Source organism: Pongo abelii, chromosome 3 (assembly GCF_028885655.2).
Source record: "Pongo abelii isolate AG06213 chromosome 3, NHGRI_mPonAbe1-v2.0_pri, whole genome shotgun sequence".
Taxonomy (NCBI): Eukaryota; Metazoa; Chordata; class Mammalia; order Primates; family Hominidae; genus Pongo; species Pongo abelii.
In genome coordinates this window covers 21,519,417-21,545,657 of record NC_071988.2, presented here as the reverse complement: position 1 = coordinate 21,545,657, position 26,241 = coordinate 21,519,417, and the positions used below count along the sequence as shown (strand labels likewise).

At 36.8% G+C, this 26,241-nt stretch overlaps 1 protein-coding gene across 2 annotated transcripts in view; it reads left to right on the top strand.

Moving 5' to 3' along the window:
* ADGRA3 (adhesion G protein-coupled receptor A3) overlaps positions 1-26,241 on the top strand; it is a 127,945-nt gene that overhangs the window by 68,000 nt on the left and 33,704 nt on the right. Inside the window, exons 5-11 of one of the 2 annotated variants that reach the window (XM_002814636.4) lie at positions 65-136; positions 2,438-2,598; positions 4,703-4,916; positions 9,150-9,314; positions 10,934-11,135; positions 12,106-12,261; positions 23,180-23,341. In XM_002814636.4, coding sequence (XP_002814682.4) covers positions 65-136; positions 2,438-2,598; positions 4,703-4,916; positions 9,150-9,314; positions 10,934-11,135; positions 12,106-12,261; positions 23,180-23,341 — 1,132 coding nt within the window. The remainder of the gene's footprint in view (positions 1-64; positions 137-2,437; positions 2,599-4,702; positions 4,917-9,149; positions 9,315-10,933; positions 11,136-12,105; positions 12,262-23,179; positions 23,342-26,241) is intronic. The other variant, XM_063723340.1, reaches the window with a different exon arrangement.

Sequence of the window (26,241 nt, the reverse complement as noted above, 5' to 3'; positions counted from 1 at the left end):
ACGAAATAGGATAAAATGATAGATAGTTGTATTTTTAAAAGTGAAATTGTTTTCTGTCTTTCAGAAACCTTTCGGGGAATTTGTTTTCTTCATTATCTCAAGGAACTTTTGATTATCTTGCCTCATTACGGTCTTTGTAAGTAATAATTTTTTTCTCTTTTTTTTTGATTTTCATGTCTTTTTGAAAATTAAAAACATTTATTATGTGGTTTCAGAGACTTTGTGAGGACAATCTTGTCAAGGTAGACTCTCACTTGAGAGCTTGCATTCACATTGAAAAACATACAGTAAGCCTGAATAATGTTTAGACTAGGACAACTGTTTTCTCCTTAGGATACCATATTACTCTAATCTATATTTAGAGTAAGTAAACTGGTAATTGTTTCTTTTTGACTTATTTTTCAAATCATAAAATGTTGCCTTGTTTGACTAATTAAATTTCCAAAGTATAAAGTATCCCTTCCTATGAAGAATTTGTAAGAATATTTTATACTTTAGGAATTTAATTTTATCCTGTAAACCCACCCCCCACTTAAAATCAGATTTACAGCTTATTACTGATGTTTCTAGGGATATTTATTTAGAATGCCTACTTTATGAAATCAGTTTAAGTTCTGATTTACAGTTTCTTGTAGCTTTAGAATTGGTTGATTTTTTTTCCCCCAGTTTTGTTAACTGAGAGATTGCATAGAAGTTATTTTGAAAGTAACTATTTTCAGATAAACCTTAACATATCTCAGACTATAAATTATCCTAAGCTTATTGGAATTACAGTTAAATATAATGTTTTTCAGGTTTTCATTGTGAGTAATTTATGGGATTGAGTGTCTTTCTTCCAGGCAAAGAGTTTTTCTCTCCTGATTCCTCTCTTCGATGTACTCTGACTTCTCCTCTCATCTCTGTTCCTTTCCTGCACCTGTCATTTAAATCTCATTTAGGAGTCTTCCTTGGGATGTAGCTAATAGCTATTAGGAGCCCCAACCAGCTCCTCACCATCATAGCAGGCATGTGTATGTACTTCTGGAGTCACTTTGGCTCATACTCCATACTCCATCTTGTTTGTCTTTTTGGCACCCTTACCATTCTTATCCAGAAGACTACCTTTGAGCAGAAACATCTCCTTTTGGCATATTTAGTGGGCTCAGGTCAGCCATTTCTGCAAAGATTAGGAAATAAAAAAGACAAAAGCTAGTCTGGCTTTTGAGACCCTGGGTAGCAGGAACGTGGGAAGTATTTTCATCCCCCAAATGGGGGAAATTGCCAGTGTTTTTACCTGGTAGTGTTAGGAACTGACCATAAAGTGGTGCTTAGGAATTAGGAGTCTGTCATGTCCTCCTTCTGGTATTGTTTAAATTTATTTTCTATGCTGTATTACATCCGATCCCTTTTCTTTTTTCCTTATTCTTTTTTGCCGAAACTACTGAGGTGAACCCTGGGCCAACAGTCTAGCTGTGTTAGAAGCACACACACTTAAACATTATTGCACTTTGTGGATTTATTTTTATAGAACATGTTGCATTCTATTTTAGTTATGTTTACATTTTGATTCTTCTATTATATGATGCCCTCCATATTGGCAGGAACAGGGTCCTGCATTTATTGTTACTAGCTGGACTTAGCAAATGTGTGGCACATGAATAGTCAGTGCTTAGTAATTATAGTATTTAAGAGATTTTGTGCTTATATCTCAGCTTTGTTTATCCTTTCTTCTTCTTGCATCCAAGTGCCAAATTATAAAGCTTTTTGCCTCATATAAAGACATTTCTGTACTATCTGTTATATCAAAGCTGAGGTATTCTTATTTGTATGCTTTTGATTTGTTGGGTCTTTATCTCTTTCATTTGTAAATATCTATAGTGTCACTTGGCGCATAGCAGGAAGGGGTCAGAAACAGTCCCTACCCTAGGGAAGTTCACAGTCTAGTTAGACATACAGAATATAGCCACGGAAAACAATCTGTATTGCTTTAGGTTGCTGTTTGATTGCCAGAATCAACAGAGTTGGTAGGCATTTAGGCCAAGAATGTGGCAATGATGGTGAAAAATTGGGGGTGCCTTCAAGATTCAATATTAATACCACACACTGCATGATAAATGGGTAGAAGCTTGACAGACAAAAAGGAATGGGATTTGGTATTCTAGAACTCTGGCGTTCAGTGGCTTGTTGCATTGAAGAGGGATATCTGCCAAAGAGTCTTTGTTTGCCTACCAAATTTCATCCAAAGCAGAAATCGGGGATCAGCAAGAACAGTGTTGGGGTCCAACACTCTGCAATTCAGCTCCTTGGAGAGAAACTGTAGCTAGTTGATGAAATGTACTTTAGGCGTGGTATGGGTGAACAGTATTGTGCTTGCCACCAGAAATGTAACCCAATATAAAACAAAAGTGCTATTTAATTTTATTCACTGTAATCTCTAAGTTGTATTTGCATGTTACAGGGAATTCCAGACTGAGTATCTTTTGTGTGACTGTAACATACTGTGGATGCATCGCTGGGTAAAGGAGAGGAACATCACGGTACGGGATACCAGGTGTGTTTATCCTAAGTCACTGCAGGCCCAACCAGTCACAGGCGTGAAGCAGGAGCTGTTGACATGCGGTAAGGGAGAAATCCAAACTGAGAAAGCATTTACCATATTTTGACTTGCTACCATGTTTTTCTTGACAAATTGTAAGATTCTCTTTATACTTGGACAGAACTAGTATGCAGCCAGTAATCATTATGGATTTGATAATATTTAGTTTATGCCAACAATTAAGTCAGCTAGATTAAATGACTTTTTTTTTTCAGTTGTCTTTAAGGTAGCTGTTTTAGGTTCACATCAGCTTTCTTTATGCAAACCAATTTCAAATAATAGATTTTCAGATTTTCTATCAGTTGGCAACTCGTGAATTTGTCTGTAGTAACACAATCTCAGGATGCACACATCCTGTGTGTGGATGGGAATGTGAATGATACAGCCTTTTTGAAGCAACATGTTTCAGTGTTCTTAAAAGACTGATACAGGCAGGGCGCGGTGGCTCACACCTGTAATCCCAGTGGATCACTTGAGGTCAGGAGTTTGAGACTAGCCTGGCCAAAATGGTGAAACCCTGTCTCTACTAAAAATACAAAAATTAGCTGAGCATGGTGGTAGGTGACTGTAATCCCAGCTACTCGAGAGGCTGAGGCAGGAGAATTGCTTAAACCCAGGAGGTGGAGGTTTCAGTGAGCCGAGATCGTGCCATTGCACTACAGCCTGGGTGACAAAAGTGAAACTCCATCTCAAAAAAAAAACTGATACAGTTAGATCTAGTAATTCTGTATCTTATAGTTAATTCTTAGGAAATGATCAGCTTTGTATGTAAATCTTCAGACTCTGTGTATAAGCATATCCTAAATTCTCAAAAATAGGGGATTGGTTTAATTACTTGTAACATATCCATTCAGTGAATGCAACTATCGAAAATCATGATTTTGAAGAATATCTGGGGAAATGAGGGAAATAATATGTTTGCCATGTGTTAAATGAAAAAGAAACAAAAACAAAAAAAAACTAAAAAGCACACCTACACACACAACCCCATGAAACAAAAACAGTCCTAAAGTGATGGGGGGAGGTCCCAGTTTAGTCATTCTTTGGAAATAATCTATCATTTTTTTTCCTTTTCTCTTTATTATTGTTGTTGTATCACAAGTAAAATATGCTCACTGAATGAAAATTAAGATTTGTGCAAAGAAATAAATTAAAAGAAGCAGAGAAACAAAGACCATGTTTATGTTCATGACTGAAAGATAGCTAGTGTTAAGACCTTTTTGTATCATCTTCTACGACTTTTTTCTATTTTTTAACCAAAATATCGTTACACTCTAATGATATTTTATAACCTTTTTTAAGTTGAATTAATGTAAACATATTTTCTCATTTAAAATAGATGCATATCAACCCATTGTATAGATGAAGCCATAGTTTAACAACTTCTCTATTACAGCATATTTAGCTCATTAATAATTTCTTCCTTCATAAATAATGGAAGGACTAATTTCTTTGTATGCATTTTTGCATATTTTCTATTATTCTTTAGGATACAGTACTACTAAAAGTAGAATTGTCATGTTAGAAAAATGGACTACATATTTAAAAGTCTTTTAATGAACTAATGTCATTTGTGTACATTTTTGTACATATATTTAAAATCTTTTATTTTTCTGACTGAAAGGAAAAAACTGATTAAAAACTGTTTATGGTATATGGGATCTTAAAATACTGTTTTTTTCTGTTTTCTTTAAATGTTCTGATTTTTCTGCAAAGAACATGCATTAGTTTTACAGCCAAAAACTCGTGTTGTAATCAAAGGTAATGCAGTCTCCAAAGTGTATTTTAAAGTTGTAAATATCAGCATTTACTTATCACTGATGCCGTTTTCTAGAGCACAGCTTGTTCTTTTAGTTCATTTCTGTAATCATCTGATACTCTTATGATACCACTGAAGAGGAATAACTGTAAATGTCAGAACTGATTATGAAATTTTCTTTTTAATTTTGTTGTTATCTGTTATCACTAAACTCAGTAGCAGCCTGGTTGACACTAACAGTAGCATGCTGGTTATTGAGGAATATTTGTTGTTCTGTTTTTATAATTTTACCTAGAATTTCTGTAACTTTTAATTATGGTGTTTGGAAATTATATTTGTTTACTGAATCTTTGTTTGACTGTCTCTAGACCCTCCGCTTGAATTGCCGTCTTTCTACATGACTCCATCTCATCGCCAAGTTGTGTTTGAAGGAGACAGCCTTCCTTTCCAGTGCATGGCTTCATATATTGATCAGGACATGCAAGTGTTGTGGTATCAGGATGGGAGAATAGTTGAAACCGATGAATCACAAGGTATTTTTGTTGAAAAGAACATGATTCACAACTGCTCCTTGATTGCAAGGTAAACTTTTTTTTTTTGAATGAAGAATTGTGCCTGTATATTTTATTTATCCTTTTGGAGGTGTAATGTTTAGCGGAATTTGAATTAATATTTCATCTTCTTGTATTTAAAAATGCAAACATCTGGCATTTCCTTTTCCTGGTTCTTATTCATCTTCTAAAATTAAATAGCCATCTTTTCATCCAGTTTTTAAAGAAAAGGCTTAATTTCAAAGAGAAACTTTAGAAATTGGAGACTTTTTAAAAGTTTTTGGAGGAAAAATGTAAACTTTTAGTGCTAAACCTAATTTCCAACTATTTCCTACTGCTAAGCTTATATTTTCTCTTTTAGTAATCACCTGATATTGACTCTAGTCAAAAAATTGACTGATACAATATTTTAAGGTACTTACCTTCTCCACCTACTAGTATAAAAGAATGTAACATCTGAACTATCAACCTCATGATTGGTGTGAATACCAAAATAATTAATTCAAATGAACTTTATAAAGTATAATAGACTAAGAATATATATGATATTATCACTTACCAGATATTTTACTTTGGTAAAATTTTTACCTCTAGACGTTGAGTTTTCCGCTCCCTTTCTTCTTTCTTTCTACTCACCTAGAACTTGGCTTGTATTTTTATTTCAGTAGAGCTGCAGTTTTCAAACTCTCTGCCAGGGCCTCCTAGGGTAACATCACAGCAAACTCACAGGGGTGCTATGAAAGATGACTGAAAAACTAAAGGTACTCAGTTGACATTCAAATCTCGAGTTCTCTGAGTTGAGATTCAAGACTTACGCAGTCGGCTATTTTATAATTTTTCTTGAGATTTCATGTCTACTAGAAGCATATTTTCATTTATATCTTCCAACATTTAGAGTAGATGCTTTTAAATCCTTTCCTGCTAATTCCAACATGTGGGCCATCTTGTGGTTATCGCTACTGGCTGCTTTTCTTTTAAATATGGCTCATATTTTCTTCTTTTTAAAAAATATTATTTATATGTCTGACAGTTTTTGGTTATAGACTGGACATTATGAATGATTTGCTGTGGAGGAGAAGTTGGCTAAGTACAGTCTGTGAACCAAATCTAGTCTACTGAGCCCGTAAACTAAGAATGTTATTTATATTTTTAAGTGGTTACATTTCAGATGGTTACATAATTCCCTACATAACATTCTTAATATTGCTTCCTAGCCAGCAAAGCCTAAAATATTTACCGTCTGGCCATTGAAGAAAAAGTCTGCTGACCTCTGACTCTGGATTCTGTTATATTCCCCTAAAGAGAGCTGACTTTGGTCAGGCAATTAGCTTGGCTGAACTAACTCCTAGCTCTGTCCTCTCTGGTAGGCAGAAGCTAAAGTCTTGGTTTCTGCTCTACCTGCAAGTGTAGTTCAGGATCAATAAGAGATCTTGGTGCATTTTATATATAGAAGTTTGGGCTTCCAGCCTGACTTCTTTCTACCTCTGTCTTCTGATTTTTTAAGCCAATAAGATTGTGAGTTTCTATTTGAGTGAGGCCTACCCTTGGGCAAAAGCCATTAAAAAAAAAATCCAGTTACTTCCCAGTGCCAAAAACCCTTGTTTTTCATATCAACTCCTCTTCATTTATTGCCTGCTTTTGATCAATCTACATGTGTTCAAATGATTGTCATTTTATAATTTGTCAGGGGCATATAATTGTTAGCTGTGGGAAGGGTGATTTAATATCTGAGCTGCTCAGTGATTGCTAGAAGCAGAATTCCCTTATTAAGGGATAAGATTAATCGTTGGAAATGATATATTCATTGTTACACTAGTTTTACTGTAGCGATAATTTCACATGCCTATACATATGTCAGAATTCATCACATTGTACACTAAGCAGTTTATTGTATAAACAGACAATAATTGATGTATAATTCAATAGTAAAGTTTTAAAAGTAGAACCATTTTCTATGTAAAAGAGCTTTGATTAATTTAGAACTCTAAATTATTTGACTATAAAGTAAGTAAATTTACTGTATAAGTCTTTCTGCAAGTCATGCTTAAATTTAAATTATATTTAGCAATGCAAAAAAAGTTAATTCTAAGGATAGCAAGTTAGCCTAACTTTTTTTTGGTAGGGACATTTGACTAACATGAAAATCTTTCATGTGAAGACTGAGACAGTTCTTTACCTAGATTTTGCCCCAGAAAAATAGAAGAAAGAAATATGTGGTTATTGCATTGGTTAATCTGAGATTCCTATTGATTTTTCATTGATCTCCCCATGTCTTTGATTCTTCATCAGTAAGAAACAGCATTTTTCTTAGGAGTTGAAATTGAAGCTACTTCTTTCTTTTTAAATCTCCAAATCTACTGCCTTGAGGATTCCTGGAAGTGTTATTCCGGTGCTTGGTTTTAGATATTAAAAGTATTGCTTAAAGTTATCCAGGAAACATTTGCAGATTGGGAGATTGAAGGGGAAAAAAGGAGTAAGAAAACTAGAAACACTCCATTATAGTGTCATACTTCGGGATGCTGAACTTTGGACAGTTACTGTGATGCAAAGCAAGTGCTATGTGTAAAAGTCATTGTAGAACAAGAAATGAGCATCATTGTCTGATCCGAATCTGAGGTTAGATTAATTTTAGAGTGCCCAGCAGGCACACATATCTCATTAAGAAGTAGTTGTTATTTCAGAATACAATAAAAATTTTATTTCAAATTTATGTGTGTTACTTTTTTCAAATGGCTACTAAAGTATTTGAATATAGATAGACATTTTGGGGATTTAATTTAGTAATAGAAACCACCATAGGTATTTTTTTGAGCTGGGGGGCGGTGCACCATGAAAAAGTTGCCATGTCAGTGAAGGTTCTGTGAAGTAAGACAGTCTTTGGGAACTTCTGGATTAAGGAATGATTTTCATTGCCAAAATATACTTCTTCCTAGTTCAGTAAAGACTTATAAAGTAGAGTGTTGGACAAAGTTAAATTTAATGTCAAACTCTTTTTTGTGTCACTCTATTTTAAAAATATTAATTACACTATGTTTATTTTTCTAACTTAGTAAAGACAACATTTTCTTTGATGATTCATAATATAAAAGTGTCTTGAGCCTTTATTAGAACATTTGCTGTAGCCGTCAATGATTTAGGAGATCGGACAAATGTGTATTTACTTCAAGACATAATTTTGTAAGTTAATTAAAATGATACATACTTTCTGTCTAATTATTTCTTACCATTTGTGTCTACATAACAGCAAGGCATACTGGATCCTGTGGGGGAAATAAAGGTTAATTGAAGGCTCTGACATTTGCTCCTTAATTAATAGGTTTTATATTAGAGAATTATGATTTCATCTTGGAGATTGGATTTACTGACAGCCATTTAGAAACACAGCTGTTTTATGAATTGAAATATACCTTAACATGGAAACCTTTTGTGAAAGTATTAATTGGTAATTTACTAAATCTTTTTAGGGAGGTAACTGGTTTGTTTCTAGTGTAACCCTTTATATTTTACCTTAAACATTTTCTTAATTATGTAAATTCATAATAATCTTTTTTCATGTTTGAATATTTTCTTCAGAATCTGTGAGAAGGGAGATGTGACTTGGAAACTTCTCCAAGTTTTGCTAAAGAATGTACGACGATATTTCTGCCTTTGGGCTTGCCATTCCTGTTCTTTTTTTGTGTGTATGAAACAGAGACTTGCTCTGTCACCCAGGCTGGAGTGCAGTGGTGCTCTCTTGGCTCACTGCAACCTCCGCCTCCTGGGTTCAAGCCATCCTCCAGCCTCACTCAGCCTCCCAAGCAGCTGGGATTACAAGCGTGTGCCACAACACCCGGCTAACTTTTTAAAATATTTTTAGTGTAGACGGGGTTTTGCCAGGCTGATCTTGAAGGCCAGGCTGGTCTTGAACTCCTGCCACCCGCCTCTGCCTCCCAGAGTGCTGGGATTACTTGCCATTCCTGTTCTGTGAAGTGTTCTGCTCTCCCTATTTCTGCAAGGAGAATTCTCATGCGTCGTATAGCATTGCATTTGATTCATGTGTCTCTTATTGCCCTGATTGTGTATTTTAAAGATCTCTTTCCTTTTTTGCCTTGAGATTGAAGGATTTAAAGGAAGGAGTCATTTTTTAAATTCATTTTTATATAGCAAGTGCTTACCCCACAATATGCATTCAGAAATATTTGCTAAATGAATGATTGAGACCCATTATTGTCTCCTTTTTTGCCTAATCATATTTTCTCTCTTTTTAAAATCTTTCTTTATGCAGTGCCCTAACCATTTCTAATATTCAGGCTGGATCTACTGGAAATTGGGGCTGTCATGTCCAGACCAAACGTGGGAATAATACGAGGACTGTGGATATTGTGGTATTAGAGAGTTCTGCACAGTACTGTCCTCCAGAGAGGGTGGTAAACAACAAAGGTGATTTCAGGTCAGTGTCGTGGAAAATACTGGGAAAAGTTTAATTTGCCCCAGATCCTTCCATTGTCTAAGACACATTATTGGTTTCCTGTCCTGAGTAACAAAGTTTGAGACCTGCGCATGTCTGAGGACTACCCTTTAGAATAATGATTTCAGAATCACTTATGGAGATGAACAAAAGGGGTGCTTGAACTTTATCTCAGACCTGTTGATTGAAGAATCTCTGAAAGTAGAGTCATTTTTAACAAATGTTTTTGTTGTATAAGAGCCATTGCCTTAGGGAAACATTTGAGATATTCTGGTAAAAGAGTACAAAATTCAAACAGGTTAAGTAAGGTATTTTCTGTGTTTTCCCCCCACCCAATGGCTCTTTTATAGATGAACCTTGGAAGGTTTTATATTGCTAAGGTACTTTTCACTACTGGCAGTTCAGTAGGCGTCAGAATTAGAAGAAACACCTATCTAATTTTCTCCCCTTGTTCAGTTCTTCTGGAAATCAAGCAAGAAGGACTTTGGGAAATGAAAGCTGTTGGGTAGCCTGAAACCTGGGGAGCCGTGGAATCCCAGGTGGGATTTGTTGAGCTCTGTTAGTTTAAGCAAAGGGAGTTATTTATTTATTTATTTTAGTAGAAAGTTTAGGATTTGCAAGAGATGACAGCTTTTACCTTAAACTCTCTTTACTTTCAAAGATGCTTTAAAACATCTTTAAATATCTTATTTACTTGATCTTATTTATGTTCAGGGATTTAAAAAATTAGTTTATAGTTGATATGAACAAAGGGAAATATGTTATTCTTTGAAGCAGCATAAAAATCATTTATTACCCAGTTTGCATTGTCTCTAATGGGTTCAGTTGTTACCTCCTGGCTCTAACCTCAGTGTTTCAAGGGTGGGAGAACCCTTTGGTGTTAATCTTTTAAATCCAAAGTAAAGAAGCAATAATAACATGTTTATACTCAGCTAGTTCGCCATTGCTCTTTTTAAAAAAGTTATTCTTGACATCAATATATGGAAATCAACATTTATTATTGCCAATGGATAAGTCTTTTATGTAGATTAAGTATTGATCTATAATATTTAGTACATGCTTTTAAGTGAAATATATGATATTTGGTAATTTTGTTATATTCAACATCTTTTATCAAATAATCATAATATGATATTTACTATTTATGGTAGATTTTCTATTTTCTCATAGTTTTGAGTGCTTTACATTTTTAAAAATAGAGCAATTAAGTGTTTATAGATCAATGAATTATTTATCTTTGACATTGCTTAAGATATTATGCAATTAAATTCCCACTGCATTAATAGAATTTAGTTTAGTGTTGCTTGATCTATTTATGTGGTTTTTGTAATGAATTCTATTTTGGTGTGACTGACTGTAATTTAGTGGTTCCTGTGATAAGTATCAATGGTAACCTGTATTAAACATGTTGAATTTCATTCTCAGTTTTGGGGACATAGAGCTCAAATAACAAAGGTTTCTCCCAGCCCAGTTTTGATGACCCGTGTCAGGGTTGTATTGACATGACACGTCCTCATCTTTGATTTTTTTCTCCGCTATTGTTATTCTTGATGTACCTGTGTCATTTAGATTTTCTTGTACTATTTTGTCTTCATCTCTAGATGGCCCAGAACATTGGCGGGCATTACTGCATATCTGCAGTGTACGCGGAACACCCATGGCAGTGGGATATATCCTGGAAACCCACAGGATGAGAGAAAAGCTTGGCGCAGATGTGATAGAGGTGGCTTTTGGGCAGATGATGATTATTCTCGCTGTCAGTATGCAAATGATGTCACTAGAGTTCTTTATATGTTTAATCAGGTAACTAGAAAGTCTTCAAGTTTACTTGTGTTGTGGAGAAAACATGGTATTCAAACCAAATACATAAGTTTTTTTTTTTTTTAATACTAGGTAAAACATAAGGATTTGGTGTTTTTACTTTAGTTGACTTAACTGTCTTCAGGATCAGGTCCATATTAATCACTAGTCAAGGCCCTCTATAGAATCCTTCCTTTCCAGTCACCGTCTCCCTTTGTGCCGTTGTTTGAATATCTTTTTAAATCTGTATCCACCGGACAGAATCCTAACCTTCCTTTGAGTTCACATTGAAAGCCACCTCTTGGATTCCTTTTATAATCACTTTGTTGAAAGCGATTGCTTAGAATACTTGAACTACTCATGTGCTTTTTGTTATCTTTGCTTCTATGCATCTTTTTAAACCTTACCAGACTATAAGCAAGTGGAAGATGGCTTGTGTGTCATGTATTTTCTTTTGCCCCTTAGCCCCTGGTAAAAATCCTTTTGCAATGTTAGGTGCTAAATCCGTGTTAGAGTCAGTAGATAAACAAATATAAAACATTACTGGCAGTGCATGGCAATAAAGATAAGTGCCAAATAAGTAGTTTGTACTCTTGTGCAGTAGGAGCTCCAAGGGAGGTATTGATCACTCCCAGCAGGAATACTCAGGAAAGGCTTTATTAAGCAATTGGGATTGAGGTATGTGTAGAATTTGGATAGGCAGAGAAGAGATAGATGGTGCAACATGTTAACCTCATGTATTTTTATGTATTATTGTCTTTCACTCCAAGCTTGAAAAAATTTCCCTGCAGTGAGTTTCCATTAAAATTCCAGTTTTCTTGGGTTTGTAAAGCATTTTAAGAAGGCCATGATGAGTAAATAATAAAGTTTTTTAATTCATTGCTGTTTTGAAACACAAAGTGAAAATGTCAGGATTGTGTTGATCATTTTGCTAATGACTGTTTTGTTGATCATTTTTGCCTTTGAAATGTAGATGCCCCTCAATCTTACCAATGCCGTGGCAACAGCTCGACAGTTACTGGCTTACACTGTGGAAGCAGCCAACTTTTCTGACAAAATGGATGTAATATTTGTGGCGGAAATGATTGAAAAATTTGGAAGATTTACCAAAGAGGAAAAATCTAAAGAGGTACTTTTCTAAATTCAGATTTGTAGCATACGGTGTCAACAAATGGTAGGGTGACAGAGTTCAGTCTGTATATTTTAAGGCCGGTTTATGTTTTATCATATTTGAACTAAAAGCACGCTTTTCAATTTCCAGAATTTTGTTGAGATATTTCTGCTTCTTCTCTTATGACCTGGTTGTTACTGGGATTGGGAGAGGTGAAGTCTCAGTTCTTGGACATTAAGGTCCAGAGATATAGCAGAGGTCACTGGTGAGAAAGCAGTAAAAGCAGTGTTCTGCCTCCACGTTGCGGCTTAGGCAGGGCTGCTTAGCTCAGCCCGCTGGATTTCTCTTCCCCACATACCCTTGCGCTCATGTTTCGTAATGAGAGTTTTAGTCACCCAGATCTTGTAGTAAATACCTTTTAATTGTCCTTGTAATGTCCTAGAGAAATGAGAGGCTATTTAGGCACTTTTCTGAAATTCAAAATGATTGGACTATACAAGTTTTAAAAATGCAGTGAATTCTAAAAGTGGCGTATTTTAACGGGACCACATTGAAACCATGATATGCTTGTCCACATGATGTCTTTTAGGGGAAAAAAATTGACAAGCACAGTTTACAGAATGAATGAGCAGCAAATTAATGTTTTGAGTAATTTTCAAGGGGCAGAATTATTGTGTTCTTAAGCTTTACGTTTAAAGCTTCATGAGAACTTTATATGTACAATTTCTTTTGTGATATAACTTATAAAAAAATGAATTATAGAGGTAGAGGGAACCTCAAGCAAGTTGTAAACTGAAGCCCACGCTTAGGTTAGGGCAGGCCTGAAAACAGAACCCAAGATCCCTGACTCATCCATAAGAGTTTTCTGTAGCATCACATTCAGCTTCTCATACAATGTGGCCCTGACTTGCAATTTTAAAAGTGCTCTGTACACAGCTGTGGGGAAAACACTGGGCTAAACAAAACCTGCATATTTCTTTATGTAGAACTTCTCAGATCCATTAATATTGCTAAAATGTAAATAATAAGCCTTATTTTCCTAAATCATTCTAATATATTTTTATATATCAATTATATATACACACACCTATATCACATATATATTCTAATATATCATATAATATATATTTAGATATATCTAATATGCATATTACATATTTATATATCTAATATAGATATATTGTTATATATTATATATATATATAACAATTAGTATCTTGCATTGTGGTAATAAGTTTTTGGAACCGTAGCCCTAGTGCATTAGGCACTTTACTTGATAGGATGTAGTTATTAAAGGAAGGAAAATAGATATAAGTATATAAACGGGACTTAGGCAAATAGGCCACCTCACTTGTCAGCGGGATAACATTTCATTTGTTTTCTGAACTTCAGGGGCCATGATTTCCTAATAATTGCTCCTGATACTTGATTATGTCTCCAGGGCACAGCCCACTTTCCTGCAGTGAATTTTCCTTGCACTGGGAGAGGCCGTTTGGATTCTGGCTCTGTGATTAATATCGTGCTCCATTGTTGCTTAAGATGACAGGTTAGCTGCCCACAGGATTAGCAGTCATTTCCGGGAGTGGGATGTTTCTAGTTACTAGAATAATTGTAATGACATTTGGAATGTGGACATGGAAGAACATTCGCCATTGAAGAATACATGTTTATGACGTGACCCTGTTTTGCTCACCTGTCAACTTGAGCAACGTGGTGTCCAGAGGTGTATGTTGAACTGTTTGCCAGCGTGTGGAAGAATGGTCAGCTGCGTTGACGGGTTCTTAGGTGGAAGCATCGTACTGAACTGGAAGTAGACATGGTTTCATTAGTTATTAATTAATAACTAATGGGCTTATTCTTCATTTTTCAAATGGGGATGCTGTTTTCTCTGTATAGTTTGAAAAGTGTATGTGCACAAATACAGCCGAACAATTTTGCAAAATAGTTGCAAAGCTTGGTTATTATTTTATTAGGTTAGGAAATAAAACATTTTTATGACCTCAGATGCTAAGAAGGACGTCCTTTTAAACAATTATGAGTGCATCAGTTACTTCTGTAAAAATCTAGTGTGAAGAAGATTGCTGTCATTTTTACTGGTTAACACAGGACAGAAAAGTTATGATTATCTTCGGAAGCAAGTGATGGCAACTTATTAACTGTCAGCACGAGAAACAGGAAAATATTCAGGATCGAATAATTGAGTTATAAATGTGATAATATTGCGTGTGATGCAGTGACTGACATACAGTTCTTTGGCAATTTGAACCACAGGCCATAGCTTTCACCATTTATTAGTGTAGTGAAAAAAAATTAGGAGGCTTAAGGGCTTCATTTTAAGTTAATTACCACAGCATAAAATTATGCCAAGTTATCCTAAAATGCACCTAGCTTTAGGTAGAGAAATAATTAATTAAATTGATTTTTGTATTATGTCTGAAAGTTATTCTTTTATGGGTGATTTCATAACTAAAGTATTGTGGGGGAATTGCTTTTTATTCTGTGATTGAGCCTGGCCAACACAAGCTGGCACTTTGTTGTCTCAGGATAGGCATTAAAAGCTCTCAAACTGCCAGATCTAAGTGATATATTTAGGGGATCCTTTTAAAAACAGTTAAAGGTTGTCTGTCAGGCAACAGACGTGTCTGTTATGTATTTACTAAAGTGATTTTTCTTATGAAAACAGTATGCGTATTTTATAAGATGGGAAAGTTAAATATAAAGATTAGATCTGGTAATGCTTTCTGGCACCCTTATTGTCTCTTATTTTAAAATATGTGAGTGCGATACGCACCTTACACTAGTTTATATATAGATTTTTACAAGTGTATGGCTTTTTCATTGATTTAAAGTGTCATCGCTTCTGTATTGACAATTATGATTATTTTGTATTCTTTTTTTTCTTGATCTTACTTGCCAGACTTTTCTGTATTATTAAGCTTTTCTAGGACTTTGTTCCTAAAACTTCACCAGACATCAGAATCACCTGCTGGATTTGTTATATGCAGTGATTGCTGCCTGAGTTCCCCCTCCCTGCCATTCCCAGTTGCCATTTCAGCAGGTCTGAAATGGGTTCAGAGAATTTGAATTTCTAGTCAGTTTCAGGTGATGTTTCAGGCAGCATGACTTTGACACTGGCTTTGAGAACCCCTGTAACAGCTCCGTTTTCTATTGTTGCTTTAGTTTTGTTTTAGGTGGGGGGGTTTAACTTTTTAAGAACTTTTTCTTGGAAAATTCAAAAGAATAGGAGAATATTATCATTAATACCTATGCTGTACCTCTGCTTGGCTTCAACAATTTTCAATACAGCAAGCCCTCACTTAAGGTCATCTATAGGTTCTTGGAAACTGCAACTTTAAATGAAATGATATATAATGAAACCAAATTGACTATATGCTAATTGATGTAAATAAGACTTATAAAATCCCTAGAGATCATTTCTGGTCACCAAAATATCACCAAACTTCCAAATAAAGACCCCAAACATTTCTAATATTAAACATTGAAATAAGTATGAGCCATACACATATTTAAGAAAGATTAATAAAAACAAGACAGTTATTTACCCATTATATTAGTTTTCACTCTGCTAATAATGACATACCCAAGAGTGGGTAATTTATAAAGGAAAGAGGTTTAATTGACTCACAGTTCAGCACATCTGGGGAGGCCTCACAATCATGGCAGAAGGCAAAGGAGGAGCAAAGTCATGTCTTACATGGCAGCAGGCAAAGAGAATGAGAGCCAAGTGAAAAGGGAAATTATAAAACCCCTTACAAAACCATCGGATCTTGTGAGACTTATTCACATGACAGCAGAGCAGTCAAATCTTAAAGCTCCAAAATGATCTCCTTTGACTCCATGTCTCACACCCAGGTCACACTGATGCAAGAGGTGGGTTCCCATGGTCTTGGGCACCTCTGCCGTTGTGGCTTTGCAGGGTACAGCTCCCTCCCAGCTGCTTTCACAGGCTGGCATTGAGTGTCTGTGGCTTTTCCAGGCACACAGTGCAAGCTGTTGGTGGATCTATCATTCTGGGGTCTGGAGGACAGTGGCCTTTTTCTCACAGCTCCACTAGTTGGTGCCCCAGTAGGGACTCTGTGTGGGTGCTCTGACCCCACATTTCCCTTCTGCACTGCCCTAGCAGAGGTTCTCCATGAGAGCCCTACCCTTGCAGCAAACTTCTGCCTGACATTCAGGAATTTCCATACATCCTCTGAAATCTAGGCAGAGGTTTCCAAACCTCAATTCTTGACTTCTGTGCACCCACAATCTCAACACCACGTGGAAGCTGCCAAGGCTTGGGGCTTGCCCCCTGTGAAGCAACAGCCCAAGCTGTACCTTGGCCCCTTTTAGTCATGGCTGGAGCAGCTGGGATACAGGACACCAAGTCCCTAGACTGCACACAGCACGTGGACCCTGGGCCCAGCCTATGAAACCATGTTTTCCTGAGAGGTCTCCAGGCCTGTGATGGGAGAGGCTGCCATGAAGACCTCTGACATGCCCTGGAGACATTTCACCATTGTCTTTGGGATTAACATTCAGCTCCTTGTTACTTATGCGAATTTCTGCAGCCAGCTGGAATTTCTCCATAGAAAATGGGATTTTTTTTTTCTATCACATTGTCAAGGTGCAAATTTTCCAAACTTCTATGCTCTGCTTTTCTTATAAAATGGAATGCCTTTTACGGCACTCAAGTCACCTCTTGAGTGCTTTGCTGCTTAGACATTTCTTCTGTCAGATACCCTAAATCATCTCTCTCAAGTTCAAAGTTCCACAAATCTCTAGAGCAGGGGCAGAATGCTGCCAGTCTCTTTGCTGAGATGAAACAAGAGTCACCTTTGCTCTAGTTCCCAACAAGTTCCTTATCTCTATCTCAGACCACCTCAGCCTGGACCTACAAGCCTCTAGGAAGTTCCAAAGTTTCCCACATTTTCCTGTCTTCTTCTTAGCCCTCAGACTGTTCCAACCCCTAGTTGTTACCAAGTTCCAAAGTTGCTTCCACATTTTTGGGTATCTTTTCAGCATCGCCCCACTCTATTGGTACCAATTTACTGTATTAGTCCATTTTCACGCTACTAATAAAGACATACTTGAGACTGGGAAGAAAAAGTGGTTTAATGGACTTACAGTTCCACATGGCTGGAGAGGCCTCACAATCATGGCAGAGGGCATGGAGGAGCAAGTCACGCCTTACGTGGATGGTGGCAGGCAAAGAGAGAGCGCTTGTGCAGGGAAGCGTTTCTTTATAATACCATCAGATATCGTGAGACTTACTATCACAAGAACAGCATGACAAAGACCTGCCCCATGATTCAATTATCTCCCACTGGGTCCCTCTCACAACACGTGGGAATTGTGGGAGTTACAATTCAAGATGAGATTTTGGGGGGGACACAGCCAAACCATATCAATAAGTGTTGGTTGATTGGGAGCATTAATGAGAAAGGTCTAATGTATCCTTAACCGTGATATTTGCTTGCTTCTGCCAAGTGCCAGTGTAGGGGGACTCACTTTAAAATTAATTTTTAGCTTGAGGTTTTTAAGAACATGAAAGTAGTATAAAGGACCTGTTTGAAGGTCGACTTGTGTTTCCAGATTGTCAGAGAATAATTTTTTTTTTTAACCTCCTTCTACCTCTTGCCCAGGTCAAAACAGGCACATTTCTTGGCTCTCCTTCCTTGAAGCTGAGTGATTGCTGGCTAGGCCTGATGCTGGAGGTGGTGTCCTTTGAGTTTCTAGCTTTGTAACAGGGAGTCTTTTCCTGGTACCCTGTGTTGGCATGGCCTAGGCCCTGTGTGGAAGTCAAAACATACCTCGTGGTCATCAGAGTTCAACCTCAGAGCTCTTCGGATTTCTGCTGTTCTTTGGCGACTGGGTTTTGGAGGAGGCTCCATTTTCCTACTTCTCAGTGATGCATTTACAAAGATAACTGTTTTCCTTTCAGCATTTTTCACTTTCTGCTGGAGTTCTCCAGAGTACGCAGTCCTCTGTACTTCTAGAAAAGGAAGTGCACATACGTGTTTGTAATCTCATTTATTTCAGTAACACCTTAGGGTAGAATCAGTATTTCGGGATGTTTTATCTTTTAATATATGAGATATTTACAGATTAGCACAATTACAACTAAATTTATTGTTCAGTTTTTTTTTAAAGTTTTGAATGTGTGGACTTTATGAGGATCAAGCATGAGACCTGATGGTAGACACATCATCTCTCCTGAAGAATTATGGTTATTACATGATCTGAGAACTCCTGCCATGCCTTATGTGCAATATTCTTCTCGACCTCTTTTCCCCTTCCACCCATTTCTTCAGTTCCTCCACTGTTACCCTCATCCTCATCATTCTCTTTACTCCTATACCTCAGTAAAATCAGAGCTTTAACCTTTGCCATAACCCTGATGATGATCACAGTTAGACTCTTGTTGAATAGCAAATGCTTACCTAAGCAACCTGCTGAGAAGCCTGCAGAGGTATCCCATGGCACGTAAGGTCAGATGTGAGTTAAGGGTGACAAATACACTTTTAAAACTTGACTTTCAGAATGCAACAGTTCCATCATTAATCAGTGTAATAACATACCTTGAAATAGGTATGATCTCAATAGTGTACTTAATTTGGAACCAGGAGAACATTGTGAAGACTACTTGAGCTTAATAGGATCAGCTGCTGCAATGATGATGATGGTGTCAAGTTTGAACTTCATTTCTTGTAGGTTCCTCTATTTGTCATCTCCAAAACCATTGCTCCACCTATGCATGTGTCTGTTAATTCTTGCTTTTCTGGTTATTAGAATGAACAAAAGTATTCCTTTGCTACTCGATGATTGAAAATGTAAATATGGGAGGGCCTAGATCACTTGGCCTTTCTCAAAAACTCCATGAATTGCTTAATTTATATTTTTACTGGGTATGTGAAGATATTCGTCTTCTGCTTTTTTTTTTTTCTTATTTTACCATGGAGTGAGATGTTCTGAGCACTTGTAGAGTTCTTGGTCCCATTTTACAAATGAGTAAGCTGAGTCTCACAGAGGCTGATTTGCTCAGGGACATCTAAACTTGTAAGTGACAGACTTGAGATCTCAACCTAGGAGTATTTAACTCCAGGCTCATAGATACTATGTCTTCAGTGTTAAAGACTATACATTAAATATCATCAAGTTTAGTTTATGTATTATCTTGTATATTAATATGATAACATCAGAAATTTATTAAACTAACATATTTTTGACCTAATTTTGATAAAACTTCCAAGCCATTTGTATATTAAGAACGTGAAATATCCTGTCTCTTACAACATTTGACATTGAGCACTTTCATTGCCATTAATGTGGTGCATTTGTTTCTTCCCCATTTTATCTTCGATAAAGTCCATTCGCTCATGTTTTCGGTTGGTTCTCCCACTTTAGTGTGACAGGTGCAAGAGCAGGTGGAGGAGTCCTTCTGACCCTTTTGTGGCTGGAGTGGCCTTCAGGGAATGAGGCCAAGGAGAAATCTGATGCGTTCTCCTTACACTGGTTGCAGTTTTTAAATGAGCTTTGTGTGTCAGATTTCAGGAATACTTATTTTAATCCAGTGTAATTTTTCATGCATTGTTACCCCTTTTGTGTCACTTTTTGCCACTGTGACATATTCAAAGCTACTTCTGTAACCAAGCTACAGAAGCATATAACATTTTCTGATTATCTGCTCTAGGGAATATTTTGGCAACAAATCCCTTTCCTCCATTCTTAGCCATTTGGAGTGAAATAATGAGAAAAATAGCTTGTTCTCAACTAAAGCAATTACTATTGTTAGTCCTGTACCTTCTTAGAGATATTTGTTGTTGTTGTTTTTTATAATTATTAACACAGGTTAATTTCTTTACTGGCATTATCTAGCAGGGCATAGCAGTAGTTCTTTGATTATGTAATAATGATGAATTTTTCAAGAAAGATGATGTGCCCATCAGATCTCATGTCAGGTCCCTATAAAATTCCTACATTTAAAACTTCAAAGAAGTATTAAACAATAAGTTTAGTTGTAACTTTGCCAATCTGTAAACACTGCCTATATTTCAGTGGTGCCTTACAATAAAATCAATATTTTTGTGTATTTTAAAGTTTTGCATCCAGTGGGAATTCTATTAATATTTTTGTTAGCCATAAAGCATATTTTACCATGTTATCTCTTTTACCTCTTTTATTTTTGTGTAAAATCTTCAAATAACAGTAAGTCAGAATAATAGACAAAATCTTGTTATTCCAACTACTATGAATTCCCATTAAGATTTTGGACTTATTAGTTTAGCGTCTGTATAAACAGCTGATTGACAGATTCAGTAACTGACATAGCAAGAGTCAATACCCTTCTTTATAACTCCAGAAGTAAGGGCTTCTAGTAGAATGACATTCACCCCCACACTTGTTTGTTAGTAGGAACATGAACTAGGATGCTAATGTTCCAATGAATCATAAAAAAATGAACCAACTGAGGATTCTGCAGAGCTTGATTACAGGCTCTTCTTAATTATTTGTCATTTGATCTTGTTAATATCTTTGGTTTGGGGGGAAGTACCCCTTGAGAATGTGTTAGTTCATTAAAATAGGGTGTTTGGATTAAATTTCATTATATCCTATATTTCTCTGCATATTTCCCTTGTAGCAGTTATCACAATCTAAATCACTTTTTAAAAATGGATTTATATGCTTGTTTTGCATTTTCTTCACCAGACTATAAGGTTGAAGATAGAGCTTGTTTCTTTCTTTTGCTGCTGTTGCACCAGTGTCTGGCTCACATTGGCCCTCAATAAATAGTCAGTGAACAGTAATCGTGAACGTTTAAAATGAATATTGATACATATCGGATACATGGACATTGATAACTGTTGGCTTCTACATCAGCTCTTGTACTAGTGAATAAGGATATAAACGTAAGACATTTTGTTGTCTCTACCCTCAAGATGTTTACATTGGAGGTAAAATAAGGAAAAAGTTGTGATACATTATGGTAAGGGCAATAAAAAGTCAGAAAACTTATTTTAATAGGATCAAGCTGGGGGAGAGTGGGACTTTACAGAGGGTCAAGTGGCAGTTTAGTTGGATGCGTTGGTCCTATTTTTATGTGAACACAGACATGCAAATACAACCCTCCTACTACTTCTAGAGTCTATATCATCTTAAAAGAGAGGCCAATTTTGGGATTAAAACAGTAAAAGTGCCAACATTTTTTGAGTGCTTGCCATGTGCCAGGCACGGTTTTAGGAACCTTGTATTTTTTATTGGAACTTAATCTCCACAACATTCAGAAAGATAGGACTATTATTATCTGTAGTTATGAAGAAAGGAAGTGGAGATACCAAGAGGTGAAGTGGTCAGGCTAGGTACTCATGGTCAGCACTTGAAGTCCTGTTCTCATCTGTGTATTTTCTGTGGTAGCTTCAGTCCACGGTTCCAGGGTTGGGATCTGGTGGATTTCCAAAGGCCTGACTTTTTTGTAAAGTGAATCAGGGTGGGATGGACTGAACTTCTTCCAAACCCTCTTCAGCCCCCATAATTATACATTGTGTGAAGTGTATTGGATGCAAAACGGGATTGAAATCTCAGTGGAGATCTTCTGGGATGATCAAAAGACATCTGTTAAGAGAGGCCTGGCTTTCTGGCTTTGCACTGGGGCTTAACGTGTTTTAATGCTTACTTGTTGATTAGAGGTCCAGCCAGCTTGCAAATTCTCTGATGCTACCTCTGGAATGTTTTTGTTGTTCTTTCTGCTGCATGTCTCCCTCTCCTGAACATTTTGCTCAATACAAAATCCTCTTGACACCAGTACGTCTCATTAGCCCTAGACGGTTCAATTTATTTCTCTCAGGTGAGACGTACAAGTTATGGTACACAATAGTCGGTTGACTTTTCAGTGGCATTTCCTGACAGTTGTTTACATCTGTAAGTTACGAAGTGAGCGAATAAAAAGAATCCAATAAATGAAACAAGTAAAACAAACAGTGGAAGAGTGCATTTATTTTATTGTATTAGATCTTAAAAGCATTCATTGCGTTGGGAGGAAGGGAAGATGCAGTTCATTCAAGGTATAGGAAACCACGTGTGCAAGGGGATGGGGGTGAGATCATACAACACATACAAGGACCTAGCAGTAGCTGGGCATCCCTACAGTGTTGAATATGAGCAGAGACTAAAGAGGTGGGTAGTATGTCTGCCTGCCTGCCTTTTTTTTTTTTTTTTTTAGAGCGTCTCACTCTGTTGCCCAGGCTAGAGTGCAGTGGCACGATCTCGGCTCACTGCAGTGTCCGCCTCCCAGCTTCAAGTGATTCTCCTACCTCAGCCTCCCGAGTAGCTGGGACTACAGGCATGGGCCACCACGCCCAGCTAATTCTTTTTGTATTTTTAGTAGATATGGGGTTTCACCATGTTGGTTAGGATGGTCTCGAACTCTTGACCTCAAATGATCCACCCACCTCGGCCTCCCAAAGTGCTGGGATTACAGGCATGAGCCACCACGCCCTGCTGGTGGTGTGTATTTCTTAATAATAATAGTTTGATTTAAGCTAATGCATGCACAAAAAGGAAGTGTTTATAAATGGTTTTCTAGATGAACAGTCAAGATCTTTTTATTCTGGTATTGTGTGACATCCTTTCCTTCTCTTTAATTAATCTAATTGCCTTTCTTTTCCTCCATTTGAGATAACACCTGGCAGTCTTTTCACCAGTGATGTGGTGGCCACTTACATATGCTCTTTTGAGCTAAATGTCACCAAATGGCTATACTTGAATGAACTGTTCATATCTGAAGATGTTTTCATGAGAAACAAGTAAAGTGCCTGTTGGGTTCTCTTGTGGAATTTGAGACTGAAGGCCAATCTCACTGTCCATTAGGATTTTGATTCTACGAAATAGTTTATGGTGGTTTTAAAGATCTTTCTTTTTTCTTCTGAACCCCTGCTAGCTAGGTGATGTGATGGTTGACATTGCAAGTAACATCATGTTGGCTGATGAACGTGTCCTGTGGCTGGCGCAGAGGGAAGCTAAAGCCTGCAGTAGGATTGTGCAGTGTCTTCAGCGCATTGCTACCTACCGGCTAGCCGGTGGAGCTCACGTTTATTCAACAGTAAGTGTAACATTATCATAGACTCCTGAGAAAAAAGTGCATTTCACACAGCTCTCACTCGAAAGAGATAGGTGTCTTCTCCATTATGGGGTGGATATCTTCTCTTACTGCTGATTATTACAGAATTTCTTCTTAACGTTTTATAAGTTATTACAGAGTTTCTTAACATTTTATAAGTTATAACATTTTATAAGTTATTACAGAATTTCGTCTTAACATTTTATGAGTTAATTTTGCTTTTGAGTAATGTTTTCTTGGGAACTGGAAAATACTTTCTTAATCTGTATTTTGAATGTTTATCACCATCTAATCCACCGAAAGTGTTTCTGCAATGGAAAATAAGAACACTATTATATTGCCCCACTGGCACATACCCATGGTCCATCTGAGCTGATACTCTGTTCTGGGCCCTGAAGGATATTTTGAGAGAATGCCTGATTGTTTGCCCAGGTTTCAATCTCAGAAGAGAACTGGGATGCCCTCCAACACTTGTGAAGCTATTGGCATTTTCAGTCAATCTCACTCTTGGGATAATGACTTATTAATAAATAATGATCACTCAATTACATAGTATTAAATTTTATTTATGCTAAATTGAACAGTTGTAAATTTCTTGATATACTGCTTACTTTTTTGTCCTAAAAAGGTGGTGAATACAGTAAATAATGTGATATTTCCTTAGCAATCATAGTTTGATCTGGTCCATAATTTTCATTTCCTAATTATTTTACTGAGCTGACATAGTGTAGAATATTCTAACTTCCTCCTGTGATTTTACACAATTCAAGATTGCTATTTTCCTGTTGATCTCTGAGACCTTTTTTTGATGTTACCATGTTTTATTGCTCCCTTTGCTCAATTAAGTTTAGTATTTTCTTTTTGGAATAATAAATAGAGTCTCAGCATGGCTACTGTCTCTGTTTTTTTGCTGCTGTGGTTTCTTTTTTTCTTTTTTTCAATATTTATTTATTTATTTTTTTGGGGATGGAGTCTTGCTTTGTCACCCAGGCTGGAGTGCAGTGGTATGATCTTGGCTCACTGCAGCCTCCGCCTCCCGTGTTCAAGCAGTACCATGCCTCAGCCTCCTAAGTAGTTGGGATTACAGGCAAGCACCACTATGTCTGGCTAATTTTTGTATTTTTAGTAGAGACGGGGTTACATTACGTTGGCCCCGTCTCAAATTCCTGATCTCAAGCTATCCACCTGTCTCAGCCTCCCAAAAGTGCTGGGATTACAGGCATGAGCCACCGCGCCTGGCTAGGTCACTGTGTTTGTAATGTAAGTCAGTGGAGTTTCCCTCTCAGATTCATGACCTCAGTTGAGACTAGCTTGTCATATTTATGTCCACCTCGGCCATTTAGATCCATTTTAAATCTTATCCTTTAGCCATGCTTGTTAATCAGCTGGAAGAACTTCCCCCCTGTCTCTGAACTGCATTTGTTTTTCTGAGAACCCAAGGGTACAATAAAGGTCATAGTAGGAATTTGCATACCATCTCAATGTGTAAACAAAGTTTCAGGAGATGATACATCTACGTATAATAAGTAAAATGATATGGCTTCACAGGTGCCTCAAAATGACAGATTTCTTTCTTTCAACCAAGGTTTCATGTGTTGGGCTGAATGATGCTGCTTGTCAGAAGATCTGGTGGTTGTTTACATGTGTCTTTGACTAGTAAAAAATTAGAATACACATTATTAACAAATAAGTTGAATTAAAAAGACTTTTCACTATGTTTACATTGTGAGGCAAAAACTAATACAAAGATTCTTTATGCTTGAAAAGTTTGGGAACCACTAATTATTTTCTATCACATGCATAAGACTTGCCAAATTTTACTTTACTTTTTATATTTTTAAATTTGTATCTTATTTCCTAATAGATTGTAAGCATCGTGCACCAAAATTTCATGCTTTAAAGAAAAAGACATCTATATGTGGTACTTAGAATGGTGCCACAGTATATGCCTGTGGGATAGGCATATACTTAATCATCCTTAAAGGAGAGAGATGCCATGTTGTCCCTAGAATTTATGGTAAATCCTGTCACTCTGCTGGATGTGAAGATGTGGCTCCTTGTCACTTCTCACGCCCACTCTGTCCTCCAGCAAGTGGGCCTGGTGGCTGTCTGTATTGACAGGTCGTATGTTTTGGTGGTTCCCCTTGGTTCACTCTTGTTCCTGAATTCCTTTAAAACTCTAGGGCAGGTGCCATATTTTTCAGATGAATTTTCTGACCTAATTTGCCTTTTTTTTTTTTTTGGAGACTGAGTCTTGATCTGTTGTCCAGGCTGGAGTGCTGTGGCACAGTCTCAGCTCACTGCAACCTCTGCCTCCCAAGTTCAAGCAATTCTTTTCCCACAGCCTCCTGAGTAGCTAGGACTACAGGCATGTGCCACCACACCTGGCTGATTTTTTGTATTTTTAGTACAGATGGAGTTTCGCCATGTTGACCAGGCTAATTTGATTTTTAAATCTGTTCATTTCCTACTATTTAAATTAATGTCTCTCTTCCTTTTCTGAAGAAACAGCTTTGGAGAGTGTGTAAAGCTTTTATTGGTGAAACTTCATGCAAAGAGTTAATGATCTTCCTGTAAAAGAAATAAGTAAATATGGCCAGATGTGTCGAGTGCATTTCCCAAACTCTAATATTTAGCTCTCATTTTTCCTGTAAGATGAGCATTTAGAGGTTCCATTGATTTCTCTAGCTGAATTTTTTTTTCAGGATGCTTCCATTTTTAGCTTGTTGTTTCCTTCGAAGTGCTCTTTAGATTATTTTTAATTGACTTCTTAGACCTGATCTTCCGTACTTCATGACTTCTTCTTTTCCTTTTTTTTTTGGTCTCCCTTCCATTTTAGGACATCCTTTTCATTCCAGGGTCTTTTTTTTTTTTTTTTTTTT